This window comes from Ochotona curzoniae, unplaced genomic scaffold, assembly GCF_017591425.1.
Source record: "Ochotona curzoniae isolate NIBS_2020 unplaced genomic scaffold, NIBS_Ocur_1.0 contig_2688, whole genome shotgun sequence".
Classification (NCBI taxonomy): domain Eukaryota; kingdom Metazoa; phylum Chordata; class Mammalia; order Lagomorpha; family Ochotonidae; genus Ochotona; species Ochotona curzoniae.
The window spans coordinates 5,676,745-5,693,624 of NW_024465553.1; the positions used below are offsets into that span (position 1 = coordinate 5,676,745).

General features: G+C 38.3%; 1 protein-coding gene across 1 annotated transcript in view; it reads right to left on the reverse strand.

The window, feature by feature from the left end:
* PPP4R4 (protein phosphatase 4 regulatory subunit 4) overlaps nt 1-16,880 on the reverse strand; it is a 72,016-nt gene that overhangs the window by 11,512 nt on the left and 43,624 nt on the right. Inside the window, exons 8-17 of the mRNA XM_040975571.1 lie at nt 15,485-15,606; nt 14,119-14,241; nt 13,070-13,239; nt 12,625-12,744; nt 11,343-11,420; nt 10,505-10,588; nt 9,373-9,555; nt 8,551-8,656; nt 4,859-5,006; nt 1,218-1,362 (exon numbers count right to left, since the gene is read on the reverse strand). Coding sequence (XP_040831505.1) covers nt 1,218-1,362; nt 4,859-5,006; nt 8,551-8,656; nt 9,373-9,555; nt 10,505-10,588; nt 11,343-11,420; nt 12,625-12,744; nt 13,070-13,239; nt 14,119-14,241; nt 15,485-15,606 — 1,279 coding nt within the window. The remainder of the gene's footprint in view (nt 1-1,217; nt 1,363-4,858; nt 5,007-8,550; nt 8,657-9,372; nt 9,556-10,504; nt 10,589-11,342; nt 11,421-12,624; nt 12,745-13,069; nt 13,240-14,118; nt 14,242-15,484; nt 15,607-16,880) is intronic.

Here is a 16,880-nt window from a genome sequence, read left to right on the forward strand (position 1 = left end):
ATAGTCTGAGCTCCAGCCATTGCAGCCATGTGGGAAGTGAACCAGCACAGCAGATGAAAGATCTTTCTCTCTCTCTCCTCTGTGTAAATCAGATCTTTACTTTCCAGTAAAAGTAAATAGATTTTTTTTTAAAAAAAAGCTATACTCCAGAATATCCCATTGCAGATTAACAATCCAATAATTTAGTTGTATCGTGTTAGATCTATTTATGGTGCTACTCTGTATTATATCTTGAATTAACAAATTGTCTTTAGAAAAGCAAATAAGCTTGTGATTACTATCTTAACAACTGAACTGCCACATAAACTTCTTATTTAAAAATAATAACAGAAATATTTGATAAAACAATTGTATGTGAGTGATGGTATGTGGTGGAGGGGTGGGGTGGTGTTTAGATTCCAATGGATGTCCAGCACTGAGCATTTCTTGATATTTCATCCATGAAAGAGGAATTCATATTTCAGGAAAATAAAATCATACTAATTAGTATCAAGTTATCAAGTCAATTAAAAATTTTTTCAGGGCCTATGACAAAGATCTGTAGATAAAATATTTGATGCTAATTTATATAACATAATTAATTTCTCTCACTAGAAGTAAATGTTCAAAGACTATTCTGAAATTCAGAGATTTACAAAAGTGATCACTTTTAAGTGACTTGCTCTTATAAAAATATTAATTATAGCTCCACTGTAGCAGCTTTTGAAGGCTATAAAGCATATTAAGATTTTATCTTATGAACCCAAATTTTCACTGTTTTCAGTTTTCCATGATTCCCAAAAAGTCATAGAACATCTCATGCTAAAACAAAATAAAACAAAACCATAAGCAATGTCGTATCACTATAAAAGACTGTGCTCTAGGCTAGGAAAGAGATCTTTACCCCAGTTCACGCTGCCCCTTGCTGAGCCTCCTAAGAGCTGTGTTAGTAAGCCCTGTGGAGCAAAGCTTTCCTGGGGTGCAGTGACTTGTGAACAGAGCCTGGTGAACACAGCTTGAAGGTCATTACCAGCACTTCCCACCCCGTGCCAGCTAGTCCTGGTGGGCATTAGACTTGGACACCTTAGAGTCCTTTGAAAGCAGCTTCCACATTCACTCATGTACTGGTACAACTCCAGCAAGCACTGCCCCACACTGCTGCCCCTCGGCTGAGGCAGGAAAGCAAGGATGAACACCATCTCGCAAGCAATGCAGCTCTGTGGCATCGGGCTACTTACCCGCTTCACAATAGCCAGGACATCCTTGTCTTTCTCTTGACACAGGAGCTTCCTCACACACATTTCTAGCTGCTGAAGGAGATGCTTGTCTGCAGGGATCTTCAGAGTAGATTTTACTTTGGGCAACAGGTAGCAAAGCTTCATTCTATAACAAATCATTAACTTTAGAGTAAATTCAGTAACTATGAAGAATGGTAACAAGAAGCTTAAAAAAAAGTTTTAGGTAGCCTTCAAGTTCATTTACTCCCATTACAGATATTTCTGGAATGCCTGTGATGTGTCAAACTGACACCACAGGGAATCCTCTCTGCACAGGAGCTGGGACCAGGGGCTCAAGCATAAGTAAGTACAATGTCACCATGTGGGGGCAAGCGATGTGGGGAGGAAGATGAGAGAGTGCTAGAGGAGGAGGATTCAACCATTTCAAAGTAGGTGGCCAGAGAGGGCCGATAAAGGTTCCACCAAGACAGCCTTGAAGTGGCAACCCAAAGACAGGAAACGAGCAGTGTAGATACCAGGAAAGGAAGAGCACAGGCAGAGGGAGGGTTGCCTCCAGTGACACTTCACCTGTGATGGACTGCTGTCTGCGCAGTCCTAAGCACAGTGAGCACATGGTGCTGTGCTGGCAGCTGCCTAGCCTGGACAGTGAGAACCGATTCAAACTGGGACACAACGGTCTCAGGCCCCTTCTAGTCCCCAAAATTCCTGGCATGATATTCAGTTAATCTTCACTGGATTTCTCTATGTAGCTACTCAGATGGATCAGAGTAGAAATGACTTCATCTTCTTCTAGTTACTTCTGTCAACTACTCAGCAAGTGATGATCACCACACTAGAAGTATCTCAACAGCAGCAGCGGGAAGCCACACTAGCTCACCACCTCACCAGCTACTCCGACTTAAAAATATCAGTGTTTTACATATTGCTTGCTACTCATGCCAGTCATCTAGAAAAGATGAGCATATGCTACATGTACAAACAACTAGATATGATTAACATGGGAAGACGGCAGGGAGCTCTAGAAGGTTGCCAAAGAAAGGCACTAGCCAACTCAATCTAACTGTTGCAGATCTGACTTCAAGTTCAGAATGGAGTCATCAAGCTTCAAACACAAACTAACAGCTGAGGGTTTAGAATTCCCACTACCAAAGGTATAAGTATTAGTCCACATGTACTTAATGCTATTGAACTACACATTTAAAAAGCACTAAAATGGTAAATTTTATGTTAAAATTATTTTACAATGAAAAACAGGAAACAAAATGCTTGTTTGGTGGAAAAGAAAGACTATCTATCTATACATATATATATATGTATATATATATATATATATATATATATTTTTAATTTCCAAGCACCTCATTTTCAGGCCTGTTCCAACTAATTTAACAGTCAACCAAATTCAATTATCATCCACTGGATTTCAGAAACACAAAGTAGCAAAAACAAGAGAAAGACTTCAAGGCACGACTCCTCTGAATAAATGGGTCCCTCATATGGACAAATGCTTATCCCCCACTGTGAAATGAAAAGAACGCTGGATATTTCATCTCCATCCTTACTATGAGATGAATTAATAATGTCTACTCCTCCTGCTTCTGATGCTATGTGCATATCCAAAGCCTGCCAATCCATCTGGCTTTTACTACTATTTCAACCCAATAAAACTGAAGATCTGAGACAGAACTGAAAGACTGTGCTGCCAAGGCCTATTGGTACACAGTGATTAAGACCACTGAGCTCTATTGATAATACCCAAAATACAAAGTCAACCAAGATATGATGTATGTACAAGTGAATACCGATTGTTCAGCCACAAACATGGGATAAAATTCTGTCATTTGCTACAACAAGGACAGGAGGAAAGACATTGTGTTCAGCAAAATAAGTCAGACACAGAAAGCCAAATACTGAATATTCTCACTTAAAAAGATAATCTCACAGGAAGCGAGAGTAGTAGGACAGCACAGGGTAGAGAAAAGGGGAGATAATGGATCCCAAAATACCCATTTCTAGTATTCTTCAATAAAGTGGAGTGAGGAGTTTACATTTTATAAATCATATACACAACTAGAAAAGAGAAACTGGAAAGCTTCCAACATGAGTAAATAAGGAAATAGAAATATTAATTATCCCGATTTGAAGAGTATACATTAAGTACAGGTAATAAGTTATACTATACTTCATAAACATGCATAATTGTTATGTGGCAATTTTTTAAAAGGCTACTTACTAAGAATTTCAAAGCAACTATAAATGTTTCACCTGATTTTTTTAATTGATCAGGAAACATATTTTAAAAGAAGTTACTATAGAACAGACTGGGCTGGGTCTTGGTTCCCACTGAACCAAGTGAGATTGTCTGGACCAGGTATGGCTGGGTTGTAACACCCAACAGTAAGAACTGGCTGGGCAAAGCCACTGGCTACTGGCTACTGTTCCTGCCAGAACAAGAGGTGGAAAGTCAACCTGGGCCAAGGACCCTCTGGTGTATGCAAGATCTGCCACTGGGAGGAGACCTGATAGAGGAGCTTAGGAAATTTCTTTGTCTGACACAGTCCCTGCAGGTGAGCTCAAGAACCAAGGCAAGGAGCCGCCCAGATTAGGCCAGGTTACAGAATCCATTGGCATTCATGTGGATCAGGTCTGGGGGCGGGCCAGGCTGAACCAGTTCTTAACACCCATAGGCAGATCTGAAAACCAGGACGGGGTATAGGAGGGACTGGGTGGGGCTGCAACACCAGCTAGTTCGCATTAGTGCCAAAACTGGGGGTCAACTGGGCTGGGCTAGGCTGCAGCATGCACCAGCAGGAGCTGGGAGTAGGGGCAGGCTGGACCAAGCCAGGCCACAGCACTCTCTGGTGAATGCCAGGGTGAGGCAAGCTAGCCAATCAGGGGACAGTGGGTGCCAGGTTCATAAGCCCCAGGGGCAGGGTTTCCTGGCTGTGGTCCTTGGGCCTGCCTGCGTGATGTGTGCCAGGTTCATGAGCCACGGGTTAGGGGTCTGGTGGGTCCCAGGTGACCTGGCTCGGGCCCTTAGGCCCACCTATGAGAACCAGTCTCCTCAGTGGAAAAAATGGAGCAGTGGATGCCAGGCCCTGATGTACATGGAGGTTATGGCAGCCTACCGGGGCCTGCAGAGCACATCTGGTACCATAGCAGAGGAAGTAGAACAGAACAAGTTGGACAACTGCCCCAGCAAAACACTGACAGCAAATATCTGGGCCGATGGACACTCTAAGGTCAACTATGTCAGCGAACAGATATTGGAAGGGTTTCCCTATCCTTGGATCAGCCAAGATCGACAGCTTTTCAGAACTATCAAAACCACCAGGGCAAAACACTTGCAGAATACTCCACATCAGGACCCTGGGTTGATACTGGGTGGCTGTTCCCCATCCCAGGGTACTTGGCAGTTGGGAGGCTATGTATGGCTCCTCCCCTTATCTCCCCGCTTCTTCCAGTAACAGGAAGAAGAAATAGAAAAGTTGAAAACAATGATTACATCCACTTTACCCTAACCTTCAATCTGTCCCGCCCTGATCAACCGTGTAAAGATCACCTAAAATAAAGCCAAACAATTTTTATAAAAGAAGATATATAAGAAATGGTTTCAAGTGTTTGTTTAGACCAATACATACCTCACATTTGCTACTGGATCATGTGTCAGTTCAATAGCAGGTAGAAAGAAATATTTACAGAAAAATGATTTGGAAAATATATCTATAATAAATTCACAGGTGTCCAAAAATCGAAGTCTATTCCAATAACTTTTTCCTTGACCCAGTTCTAGAAACAATTACAAAAATGATCAAGTTAAATTTTCCTACATGAAACTACATGTGAGAAAATTAAATACACAAAGTCCATCACAAGTTTCTTTATATGAACATAAATAAAAGAAAAAAGAAAACGGTACCCCAGATGGCAACTCCAAAATGATTAGCATCTTTTAAAAAACAACAAAAAGTGTTAGTAAACATTTGTTGGTTCCATATAAATTTATGAACTATTGAATGGCTACACCTTGTACTTTCAGTCACTCACTATATATGGTAAGTGCTGAACGCGTAAAATCTCATTTAATGGTAAAAGGCAATCTAAGCAAATAGATACATTTATCCCTCCTAAGAGAGAAGCCTGGGATTCTGGGGTGGGAGCCAAGAGGCTGGCAAAGCACAGAGACAGAATTCAAAGGCAGAGATGCATCACTCCAAAACAGTTTAATCAATTAATGTTATTCCTTTGTAGTGGACAAAGTCATAAACAAACAGTATTATGACAATATTTCACTCAATACTGGAAGGATAATTTTCTCCTTTTCATATAAGCGATCAAAAGCAAAATTCTTAATATTTTAAGCCACACAAAATCTTTTTCCAATGCAAAACTTATTCTGTATGTAAGGTCCTTCCATCAGAAAATGAAAAACTCAGAGTAGCTTACAAAAAGCAATCCAGTTAAGTCTCGTGAACATCATTTTTCTTAAATGGATTTTTTAAAGTACTCTGATGCTTTGAAAATGGCAATCCAAACTTAAAAGGTTAAACTCCAGTAGCAAGAAAATCTGATTATCTGCTCTGCTGGGTAACAGAGTCCAATGAAAAGTTACATTCAAAAAGTTGTATTAAAAGCAATTGTGTAAAATTAACAAATTCACTAAGTACAAGGTTCTTCAAAAGTTAGTGGGAAATGGAATTAAAAGGCAATGTGCATCTTCCATAAACTTTTTGATGTTTACAGTATGCCACTACTTCTGAAATTAAACCTTAATTTGTTGTAAATCATGTTTTTGCCTTCCTGCTCCTGCAGAGCTTGGGAAGACAACAGTGATGGTTCAAATCACGAGATTCCTGCGCCTGCTGAGGAGTCCTAGACAACACTCCTGGCTGCCATCCTCGGAGAGAACTCACAAATGGGAGTATTTTTTCTTTCTGTTTCTCAAATGAATAAACAATTCAAAATAAAAAATGCTTGGGGTGGTGTGTCAGACTAAGCCTCTGCCTATTGTGCCAGAATAGATCTCTAAATAAATCCACCTCTCTGATAAAAATAAATAAATTTTAAAATCAAGACAATATCAATATCCATATAAGCACTTCATATTTGGGAACTGAGTAGTAACACTGTATTCTTAATAGGACTTAAGACACTAAACGGTGGTAAAATTAACAAATGTATGATGTTTAATAATGTTTTTAGAATTCCCAAAAAAAAAGTTTCGAATGATATTAGTATATCCTTTTCACAAACAAAAAGGCATCCTGTAGGCAAGCACAAATAAAACACAAGGTCATCTTAAACCAGGCCTATTATACTTAAAAGTTCAGTAAACCAGCAAGGAATTGAGGGTAACTGGGACTTAGTTTAAGAATAAAACATTTCCATTATACTATTGGGTGAATAATGAGTATCTGAATTAAATCTACATACTTATTTATAATGGTTATCTTACTAAAAGCAATCTTTAATATGTGTACTTGCCATTAAACAAAAAAGTACTCACTAATGAAGTTTCTCTCAAAGATAAAATGTATGTCTCAAAGATTCTTTAACCTATTTGGGCAGCTTATTTTGAAAACAAAAGTGCCCTATTGGATTCCTTTGGCCCAACTCTGTGAGAGGAGCAGAGACTATGGACAACAGGAGCGTCAGGAAATGAACTTTTCCAGTGCAGAAGGGCAGGGAGCGGCCATGATGCTTTTGGATAGAATTGACTCTGGACAAAATTGGTTTCTTTCATTTTTACAGTGCAGAGTAGGGGACTGATTTATTAATGTTATGTTGCAATTACATCTTTCCATTGCTCCCCAACTTACTTCCCTGAATCACAGATGATGTAACTATTTTTGAAATAACGGCCACGCTTCATGACAAATCCCATGGAAAACAAAGATGTTAATCTTGTATCCTGCTACAACAACAACAAAAAACAAAACACAACTACTTCCTTTCAAAGTGCAGTTACCCTCAAAACTGTTTACAGTTGTGTTCCTTTTGGGTGATAAAACAAGTGTTTTCATACTCTTGGACCAGATCCTATGTTACTGCCTTGGAGAAACCCTGTGGTTTATGTGCATAATCACCTCTCTTTGATCCAGACAACAAAGGCACAAAATACCAACCTTGGGTCTTAGAGAAACACGCACTATTACCACTATCCATCTGTGAGTCCTCTCCTTGTCTGAACTAGATAAATACCTAGCTGGTCAGCACTCGCATTCCTTGCAAGGGGGCTTGAAATGTTTAATACAGAAATAACTTTAGGTTGGAGATAAAGAACTAAAGCACATGCTACCACAACCCAGGAAAATATTAAGAAAGATTGGATTTTCTTACGTATAAAGAATTGAATATCATTCAACGAAAAAAAAATCATTTTGTGATGATATTTATCACTAGTTCAGATGAGTGGTTAAGGAAGGGGCCTCCTTGTCATTTTCATTATAACTTAATTCCCTTTTACTTGATCCTTTAATTGAGTCATAAATTTATAATAATTAATTATCACAGTAAGCCAACACTAGTAACTACCCACCTTCTTTTTTTTTTTTAATTGTTAATAACATTGTATTATGTGATACAGTTTTTTTTTTAATTGTTAACTACCCACCTTCTGGTACCCTGTCAAATATCAAACAATGGAAAGATGGAAAAAATATCTTATTTTAAAACGGGTTATAAATTGTAAAATTCTAAATTTATTTAACTTTCTAAAACATAAAAATAAATATATAAGTGAATCATTCATTGGACTGTTTCCAAATCTCCCCTCACGTTTCTTAAGGGGTAATTTTCCTCTATTTATTTTCTTTAAAGCAACTGTTTTCGACCTGTGGCTTTGAAGACAGACTCACAAAACCAACACAGCAGCAGGGGTGTGAAGCAGCTTTCCCAAAAGCTGCTTGAGATGTGTATGTAAGCTGTGAGTTTTATTGAATTTGTAGGATACAAGTTTTGTTTTTAAATTGCATTTCCAACTGTTTCACAAAACTAGAGCAAAATATTCCAGAATAAAAGCTGTGTCAGTTGCACTTGACACATTAAATGCACAAATGAACAAGGTACACTATCGGCTGTATGTTAACTTACATGTACAACTTTTGGCCTCACAAATGTATGTTTTTATAAATCGCTTTTATTTATAAGTGGCAGTAAGTTAACAATACAAAGAAACCTGCACTTGTAGTCCAGACAACTGGTCTATCATGCAACATATGGAAATATGAAGGACAGTTTTGTGCATTTGTTTGCTACTAACTCAGATTATTAAAATTAAAACAATTTTTAAATAATGAAATCAATAATAATATTTAAAACAATAATTACTTACGTTCAATTAACTTTTGAATGACCTCGTGTCTCTGTTCCTGCTTGCGGTTATAACGTAGAAAAATGCATAGAGTTCGTGAAGCTGCCTTCTGGACAGGTAAGACATTCTTAGAGAAACATAAAGGAAAAGCAATTACAGCCAAACATTATGTATTTTGGGAAAATTGGCCCAACCAAACCAACTTTGTTGGTTAAAAATAGAATGTTTGTTGCTCATCAATCTCTGAACTTAGATCCTTCAAGAAATGTCTTCATAACTTAATGTTAATGTCACCCTGCTAGTGTAGTTCATCTCCAACTCCCTTAAAATCAATCCTGCTGTCACTTCTACAGAGTGTAAGTGCAAGCTCGAGTTCTCCACCTCTTACAACAGTGCCCGACACATAGTAGCTACTCAGTTCGGTAATTGCTGAAACAAATCACCAGTATTTTCTGCTTGACATTAAGCAAAACATTCTGCTTGGTTCATTCACGCAAATGCAAAATTCATAAGGATGCTATTGTCAGAAATTATTTGCTGTCCAGATCCCTGGGTCCTATCAACCTTCTCTTTCACCTGCTTGCACTCTCCCGGCCAACAGCGCATGAACAAGGGCAAGCGGAAGCACCACCTGTTCTGGCTCCACCTAGGAAGGAGTTGACCAAACAGAGGACCAGAGGAGGAGCACAGAGGGGGCCGAGCTCCCCGCTCCGCAGGCTGGGAAAATGTGGTCCTCCTACAGAACGGGATGAACCCATGTGCTGCACCACCGTGAGACTGTGCAGAATCGGGCAACCTCCAAAGCAACCACGAGCTGAGAGGACAGGCAGCAGCGGGACTTACATTTGTCATCATGATTGTGAACATTCTTTGCAAGAAACGATAATAAATCTGATCACTTGATATGACGTGTGGCAGACAGGCGTATTTCTGCAGTAGTTTCTCATGAGTTCTCCATTTTAGAGAGGCTGCTGCTCGCTGTTCAGCGGCAGCCAGTGCTGGAATCAAGTCCGGCAGAGCCGACAGCTGAAAAAAGGGGCAACGATAATTAAGTAAACCACACCTGCAACATTCAGTCAAGTTATTAATTCTCATAATACACTGAGGAGGAGACGAATTCTGCTCATTTCTGAGGTTAAAAGGCTTCTGAGATATTACAAATCACTTTCTAAAACTCGGTGAGCAAAATTTATGGAAACCAAATTTTGAACTAGAAACTGGGACTCATTATTTCTTTTTTTTTTTTTTTTTTTTTTTTTTAAAGATTTATTTTTATTATTTTTTCATTGGAAAGGCGGATATACAGAGAGGAGATACAGAGAGGAAGATCTTCCATCCGATGATTCACTCCCCAAGTGAGCCGCAACGGGTCGATACTATGCCGATCCGAAGCCAGGAGCCTCTTCCGGGTCTCCCACGCGGGTGCAGGGTCCCAAAGCTTTGGGCCGTCCTCAACTGCCTTCCCAGGCCACAGGCAGGGAGCTGGAAGGGAAGCGGGGCTGCCGGGATTAGAACCGGCGCCCATATGGGATCCCGGGCGTGCAAGGCGAGGACTTAACCACTTGCGCCACCGCGCCGGGCCCCATTATTTCTTTTATTACTTTTTATTTCTTTTTATTACTTTTCATAGCAACTCTTTTGATCATTGCTAAATACATTACATGTTGCTCTCAGCAAGCTCTGACCTGACAAAATTCAGGCCCTCTGTCCTCATTTTTTGTTCTGGGATAATCATTACTGCAATGAAAACCAAAGATGTGAACATGAATTTCCAAGAATGCTGGTGCCAGAAGAATCATGATGAACTACAGAGGAAATCCAAGCTGTACAAACCCCTAGGGACTTGCACTGGGCGCCTGCCACATGGCTGGCACCATCTCAACCGTCTTCCACACATTCCTTCACTGACTGCACCACTGCCCTACAGGGCAGGAAAAAACAACGTTGTAAAGCTTTTGGATGACAAGGTGTTTACCTTATTTTCCTGCACACTGCTTTCCCCACCAGTAGACATAAGCTCCAAGATTTCCGGAAGATGGTCTATCAGAGCATCTAGTACCTTTTAATAGAGATATTGATTACTCTTATGTTGACTATTGTGTTCTTCTAGGTTAGCCAACCCAACATGGCAGTTTTTACAAAGAAATAGTGCTGTGTACCAAGACACATTTTACATTTTGTTAACTCCTGCTTCCCTATTCTATAATCTCCTTACTAGAAAAGTCTTGATCAAGCTACCATTAAAAAGTGCATCCATCTCGATATGGTTCAGTCTAATCTGACACTGCTGCTTCTATAACTAATATACTCTAAAACTAGTTCCTGACTTTCAAAAGGTGACTTAAATCAGATAATACAATCAACAATATCAAAATATTGATGAGCTGAACTTCACTTGAGTCACTCAAGTGAATGGTATATACTAAATACAGTGTCAAAATGAAGTATCTCAAGAAGTCTTCACAGTTACACAGTAGATGGTAAAGTAATCCCCAAACAATACCAAGGTGTACACATGGACATACATTTACACTTATAAAGAAACAGAAAAGATTTACACAGAAATATAAAATGGAAAGATTGCAGAACAGTAACGGTGATAGGAATTAAAGGTACTCTTTTACCTGTTTGTATATAGAGATGTATATACATACATTTTTAATTGAATATTTTAAGTCCTAATTTTTTAAAAGACCTTTCCAGTATTCTGTCACAGCTGAAAGAATATGCAACTACCAGGAGTTGAGGAAAATGGCCCTGACCTATTTGAACTTAACATGAAAGAAGTATAAAGCAGAGTAAGAAGATATTACCTCCAGTGATTCATCTTGTAATAATGCTATTAGTTCTTTATGTATTAAATATACTCCAGAATTCAGAAGTTTAGATACCTGAAATGTAGCGATAAAATCCCTCAGACTTGAGACAACTAAAATGTAAAGTTGAAATATTAATTTGAAAAAAAATACATCCTTTTCAGACAATAAAACTAGGTTATAACACATGTATAAAACCAGACTTCTAAAAAAATAGTTGCATATATAACCATTTTTTTAGTTTACTTCATATCATACTAGGGGAGCAGAGTATTAGTGAAGAGATGAAATCTACTGAAAATAAGAATTTATGATGCTTCTCAGAGAAAAGGTGGAGATTTTATTATTCCACTTAAAGAGTTACTCTGTGACAGCTTTAAAACTGGCAAGTAATGGCTGCCATGTTTACCACAACTATAATACATGTATGCTTATTAGAATTGCATAAAAAACATGTTCTACATTTCAACCTCAAGAGCTTAACAGCTAACTATACTCATCACAAAAGTTTTAATTCACTTTTGCTCTTATCTGATGAAGAGCTATAATAGCTGAAGCTAAGAGCTATACTCAACTATATGCAATCCATTTGCAACAAAAATACATTTAAAGAATTCATCTCAATTTTCCATTTGTTTTATTTATTTTTTAGGGTAATATCATATGCACCATTTATTAAAAACTGGTAAAATGGAGAAAAGTATATTCTATATGCTGTAACAGACCACTGACATCCACTTGTAGCACCTCCAGGAATATCGGATTCTATGAAACCATTCAGAAGTTAATTGACAAGCAAAACATTTTTTACAGATGATTAATTTACACGTTAATTTACCAGTTGCTCTTTCATTGGTGCCTGGCTTCTTAAGTTAACCAATCCCATTCCGCCATCTTGATTCTTACCCATTTGTTTTAAAGTGCTTAGATTTAAATGCAAAGTGTAATTAAACAAAACACATGAAAGCTGACCTTACAAATCTGAAACACCCATACAGATACAACATCCAGCTTAAACGCTTAATATAGATATGCTAAACAAATGCATTCATAAATAAATGAACATAATGTATTATGTAATGAATTCTGCAAACATACTAAAAAGAGAAGACAAATGTAGGAATTTTAAAATAAGATTTAGCACCAGAACATGCAAGAGATATGGAGTCGATCCCTTACAATAAATCTGTAAACAGAAGCATACAAAATACCAAAATAGCATCTAGCACACTATGAAAATAACAACAAATGAAAAGGGATATCAGTTCTTCAGACTTACTTCATAAAAGCAAATAGCAATAGTGTATCTGACTGGCACTTCAGGGTCATGACAAAGGCAGAAGAATGTAGAATAGAGTTCCATGTGGAAGTTTTTGGGATCAACAAAAACAATCATGGCCTGGTGAAGGTGGAGAGGAGATGAATGGGAGAAGAAAACATGCATCAATACCGAGTAGGAGAATCATTTCATTTAAACGTGAATCATGTTCTCTGAATTGTAAATTAATTGGAAATAAAATCTTGAAGATATCAACACATGCACATCATTTCAATTTATACAGAGAAATATATTTTTCACAAATAGTTACTCCGAACCTGCTGCTTGTACCAGACACAGTGATAAGCAGCTAGAGTCACACTGGACGATATATTTAATGCTATTCAATCACGTTATAAAGCTGTAGTTAAGCTGCCCAGTAAATGGAGATATATATAGTCATTACCGGAAAGTTATAAGCACAATTCTTCCGTACTGATACATATTTCTTTTCCTGTTCTAGGACTTGCGTGGGAATCTGGTTTTCATTGTGTCCATTTTCTTCTTGCAAACCCAGTGTACAAAGTTTCTTATAAAATTCCAAAAATCGCAAGTGTTGATCTGGAGTAAAAATTCCTAAAACAAATATGAAACTCTTGTTTCATTTGAAAACAAAAATTAAGAAAAGAACATGAAAGTACAATAAAAGCATAGTGAAACCAAACAGTTAAATAAATTGTTACATGTTGCTAATAAATACAGAAATTAAGCCTATATTAATCTCTGTAACAGGCCTGATACTGTAAACCACCAAGTCACTATAATTATCATGTGTGGCAATTTATATACATAACTAATTACCTCTAGTAAGTATTATAAAATTGCTTGAAAAAAATACATGTATGCATCAGCAGAGAAGGAGCTTACAACTTGAATGTGGACGACGGCCGAGCGGGTTCAAAACAATGGAATGGTTACACATCCCTTAACTACCTCCAGGAGCTAACAACTCATAAACATTGAAATGCAATATTTAGAGTCTACTAATGTCTACAATTCACATCTATAAAATATTTTACTATCCTAGATAGCTTATAACTTAAGTTTCACTTTATTGTAGCAAGGGCAGAACTAAGTAATGTACTCAAAATACTGAGAGTTACAGGCATTTTTCTATATTCTGAGTTAAATTTCTCTTATATTGATTGTCCAACAAATGGTTAAATAGTACACTTGCTACTGATCAATACCTGAACTTCTACTAACACATACCAGCTAGTACATAAATATTCAAAAATTCAAGAGGCAATAATTAATTTCCTTCAAATAGGTTTAACTGGTAAAAATATTATTCCTAAACGTAATCTAAATTACTCCATCCAAGTTCCAAGACCTTGTAAGATTTTATACACTTAAAGAATAGGCTTTACAACTAAGAGCTAAAGTCTATTTGCTAACATAGAAGAAAAAGGGGGAAAATGAGCACAACCTTAAATTTTTTAGGATATATCATACCATATAATCCATGGCATAGTTTTCCTAAATGGAAAGATAAGGAAATAAGAATTGATTCATCTGCTTTGAAAGATTTTTCACAAAATGATTTCACTAAGGGAAGTATAGTTTGATTTCTGTCATCTGGAAAATAAAACAAATGACACATAATTTAGATTGAGCTGTCTACATTGCACAGGTAGAAACTAATACACAAATAGATTTCACAAAGAGTAATTACTAGGTAGCCCCAGGGAACCAGGAAATATCTACCAACAACGATGACGGAGATGGGTGGCAAGGAAGGGGTAGGAAGGGGGTGGGAACTGTCAGAAACGTCAGTGTCTGGTTAAGGGGCCTGCACTTCATATGGGGCCACAGGAAATCAAGAGTATTGCAAATCAAAAACCTAACATGACAGAATCTGATCTGAATAAATGGAAGAAAATTTAACTCCTACTAGAAGTAGAGAAGTAGGGCGTGGGTGAAATGCTGGTTCTCATACCATGCTGTGGCTTAAGCTCATGCTATTGTTTCAGTGAGCTCATGGTATGTTCTCTACCTTGAACTTGATCATGTTTTCCTGTTTGATGACTCCTCCTTCAGAAGCTAATTCTTTGACTACATCAGCTCAGCTCATAAGTACCTGACATACTAGCAATATTTAAAACTTATTTATAAATATGCTCTAAATTTTCCACAGAGCGATTAAACATCCCAAATGAATCACTACTTTATCAAGTGTCTTAATAAATACTGAGGAAGGCTTTGCAACAGGCGGATTAAAGCTGCCGTTACTATTCACTCTCATCATCACCTTTCAGAGCGAGATCTGTGTCATCATTTGTTCATCCTGCAGTGAATGTCTCACCAAAAAGTGTTATACAAAGTCACAGGAGTAACAAGATCAGTAATAAATGGATCACTGAAACTCAGAAACCTAAACCAGCAGAGCGACCCAGCAGCAAAAGAAAAGGCAATGTCACTGTTGGAACAGTTGGTATAAGACAGGAATCTGCAAACTTTTTTTCCCCCAAAGTTCTACACTTTGCAGAGGAAATTCATTTAGACATTTTTTTATTCATGGCAAACAATTGAGAAAGTTAAAAGGTAACTCCCAAACCAAGTTCTTAGTCCTAAACATAAGTCAGTTAAATTTTGACAAGAGAAAAGAGAGGTACATAAGATGTGGCAACACTATATATCATGAGAGTGAAAGTAGGAACAGAGAAGATACCCCCCAAAAAAAAAGAATCATGGAGACAGAGAGGAATGGAAGCTTAAGACTTTATCATAAAACTTAACACAACCTAAGTTTCTTCTTATAATACAAAACATATGCGGACACTGCTTGAAGCTGCGAAGAGGCATCCCTGTGAGCATTTACCTGCGTCAAAAATGTCGAGCAGATTAACCAAAGTTTCAAAAGCTGCAAGTCGCACACTGCTGCCTTCGTCCCTAGAGAGTTCTATTAATTCAGGGAGCACTACACTTTTTGTAAGTTCTGTCCTGCACAATAAGCAACAGAAAAAAAAAATAAACCAAATCAATACATTTCCAACCAAAACTTGCTGGGAGCTGCAGAAAATGTTAGAAGTCACAGAGGCAATGGTTCCAGCTCTCCAGGATCTTGCTCGGGTTAGGAAAGCATGACATCAACACAAAGATAGTGAATGGATAATTGCTGACACAGATTCTATTCCTCCCTGCATAATACTGCTGCCCACAAAGATCTTAAGGACCAGGTGTCTAAACTGTATGAACTGGCATGCAATTTTTAATTTTAAGCAATTTTAATTAATGATTTGGATTACTTGGGCCTAGTGCAATAGCCTAGTGGCTGAAATACTCGCCTCGCATCTGCCAGGATCCCATTTGGGTGCCGGTTCGTGTCCCAGCTGCCCCACTTCCCATCTAGCTCCCTGCTTGTGGCCTGGGAAAGCAGTCAAGGAAAGCCCAAAGTTTGGGACCCTGAACCCGCGTGGGAGACCCGGAAGAAGCTCCAAACTCCTTGCTTCGGATGGGCTCAGATCTAGACTTTGGCAGCCACTTGGGAAGTGGATCAGCAGATGAAGATCATTCTTCTTTATCTGACTTTCCAATAAAAGTAAATAAATCTTTTTTTAATTAAAAACGAAAACAAAGCATATACTTATTAGGGTGGGCATCTGGGGCCGTAGACAAATTCCTACTTGGGATGCCTGCATCCCTCGTTGGAATGGTTCAATGGTTCAATGCCTGGGCTTCTAATACAGCTTCTTTTTTTTTTTTTAAAGATTTATTTTTATTATTTTTTATTGGAAAGGCGGATATACAGAGAGGAGAGACAGAGAGGAAGATCTTCCATCCGATGATTCACTCCCCAAGTGAGCGCAACGGCCGATGCTATGCTGATCCGAAGCCAGGAGCCTCTTCCACCTTAACCACTTGCGCCACCTTGCCGGGCCCTCTAATACAGCTTCTTGTTAACACATACACTGGCAGGAAGCGGATGATGGCTCAAGCACTTGGGCCTCTACACCACAGAGGAGACCTGAGTTCCAGTTTTCTAGCTGATGGAGCCATTAGGAAATACACAAAAGATCTCTCTCCATATTTCTCTTTCTCTACGTCTATCTCTACCCTTCACATTGAGAAAAGAGATAACAAAGCACCATTTACTGATGAATTCCGGCAGCTGTGAAATGCTTGGGACAATACCACCAAGATCAAGTCAGAGCGTTTCCATCACCTTGCCATGTTCCACAGCCTTCTCTAACAGGTCAGCTTTTAGCCACTACTTA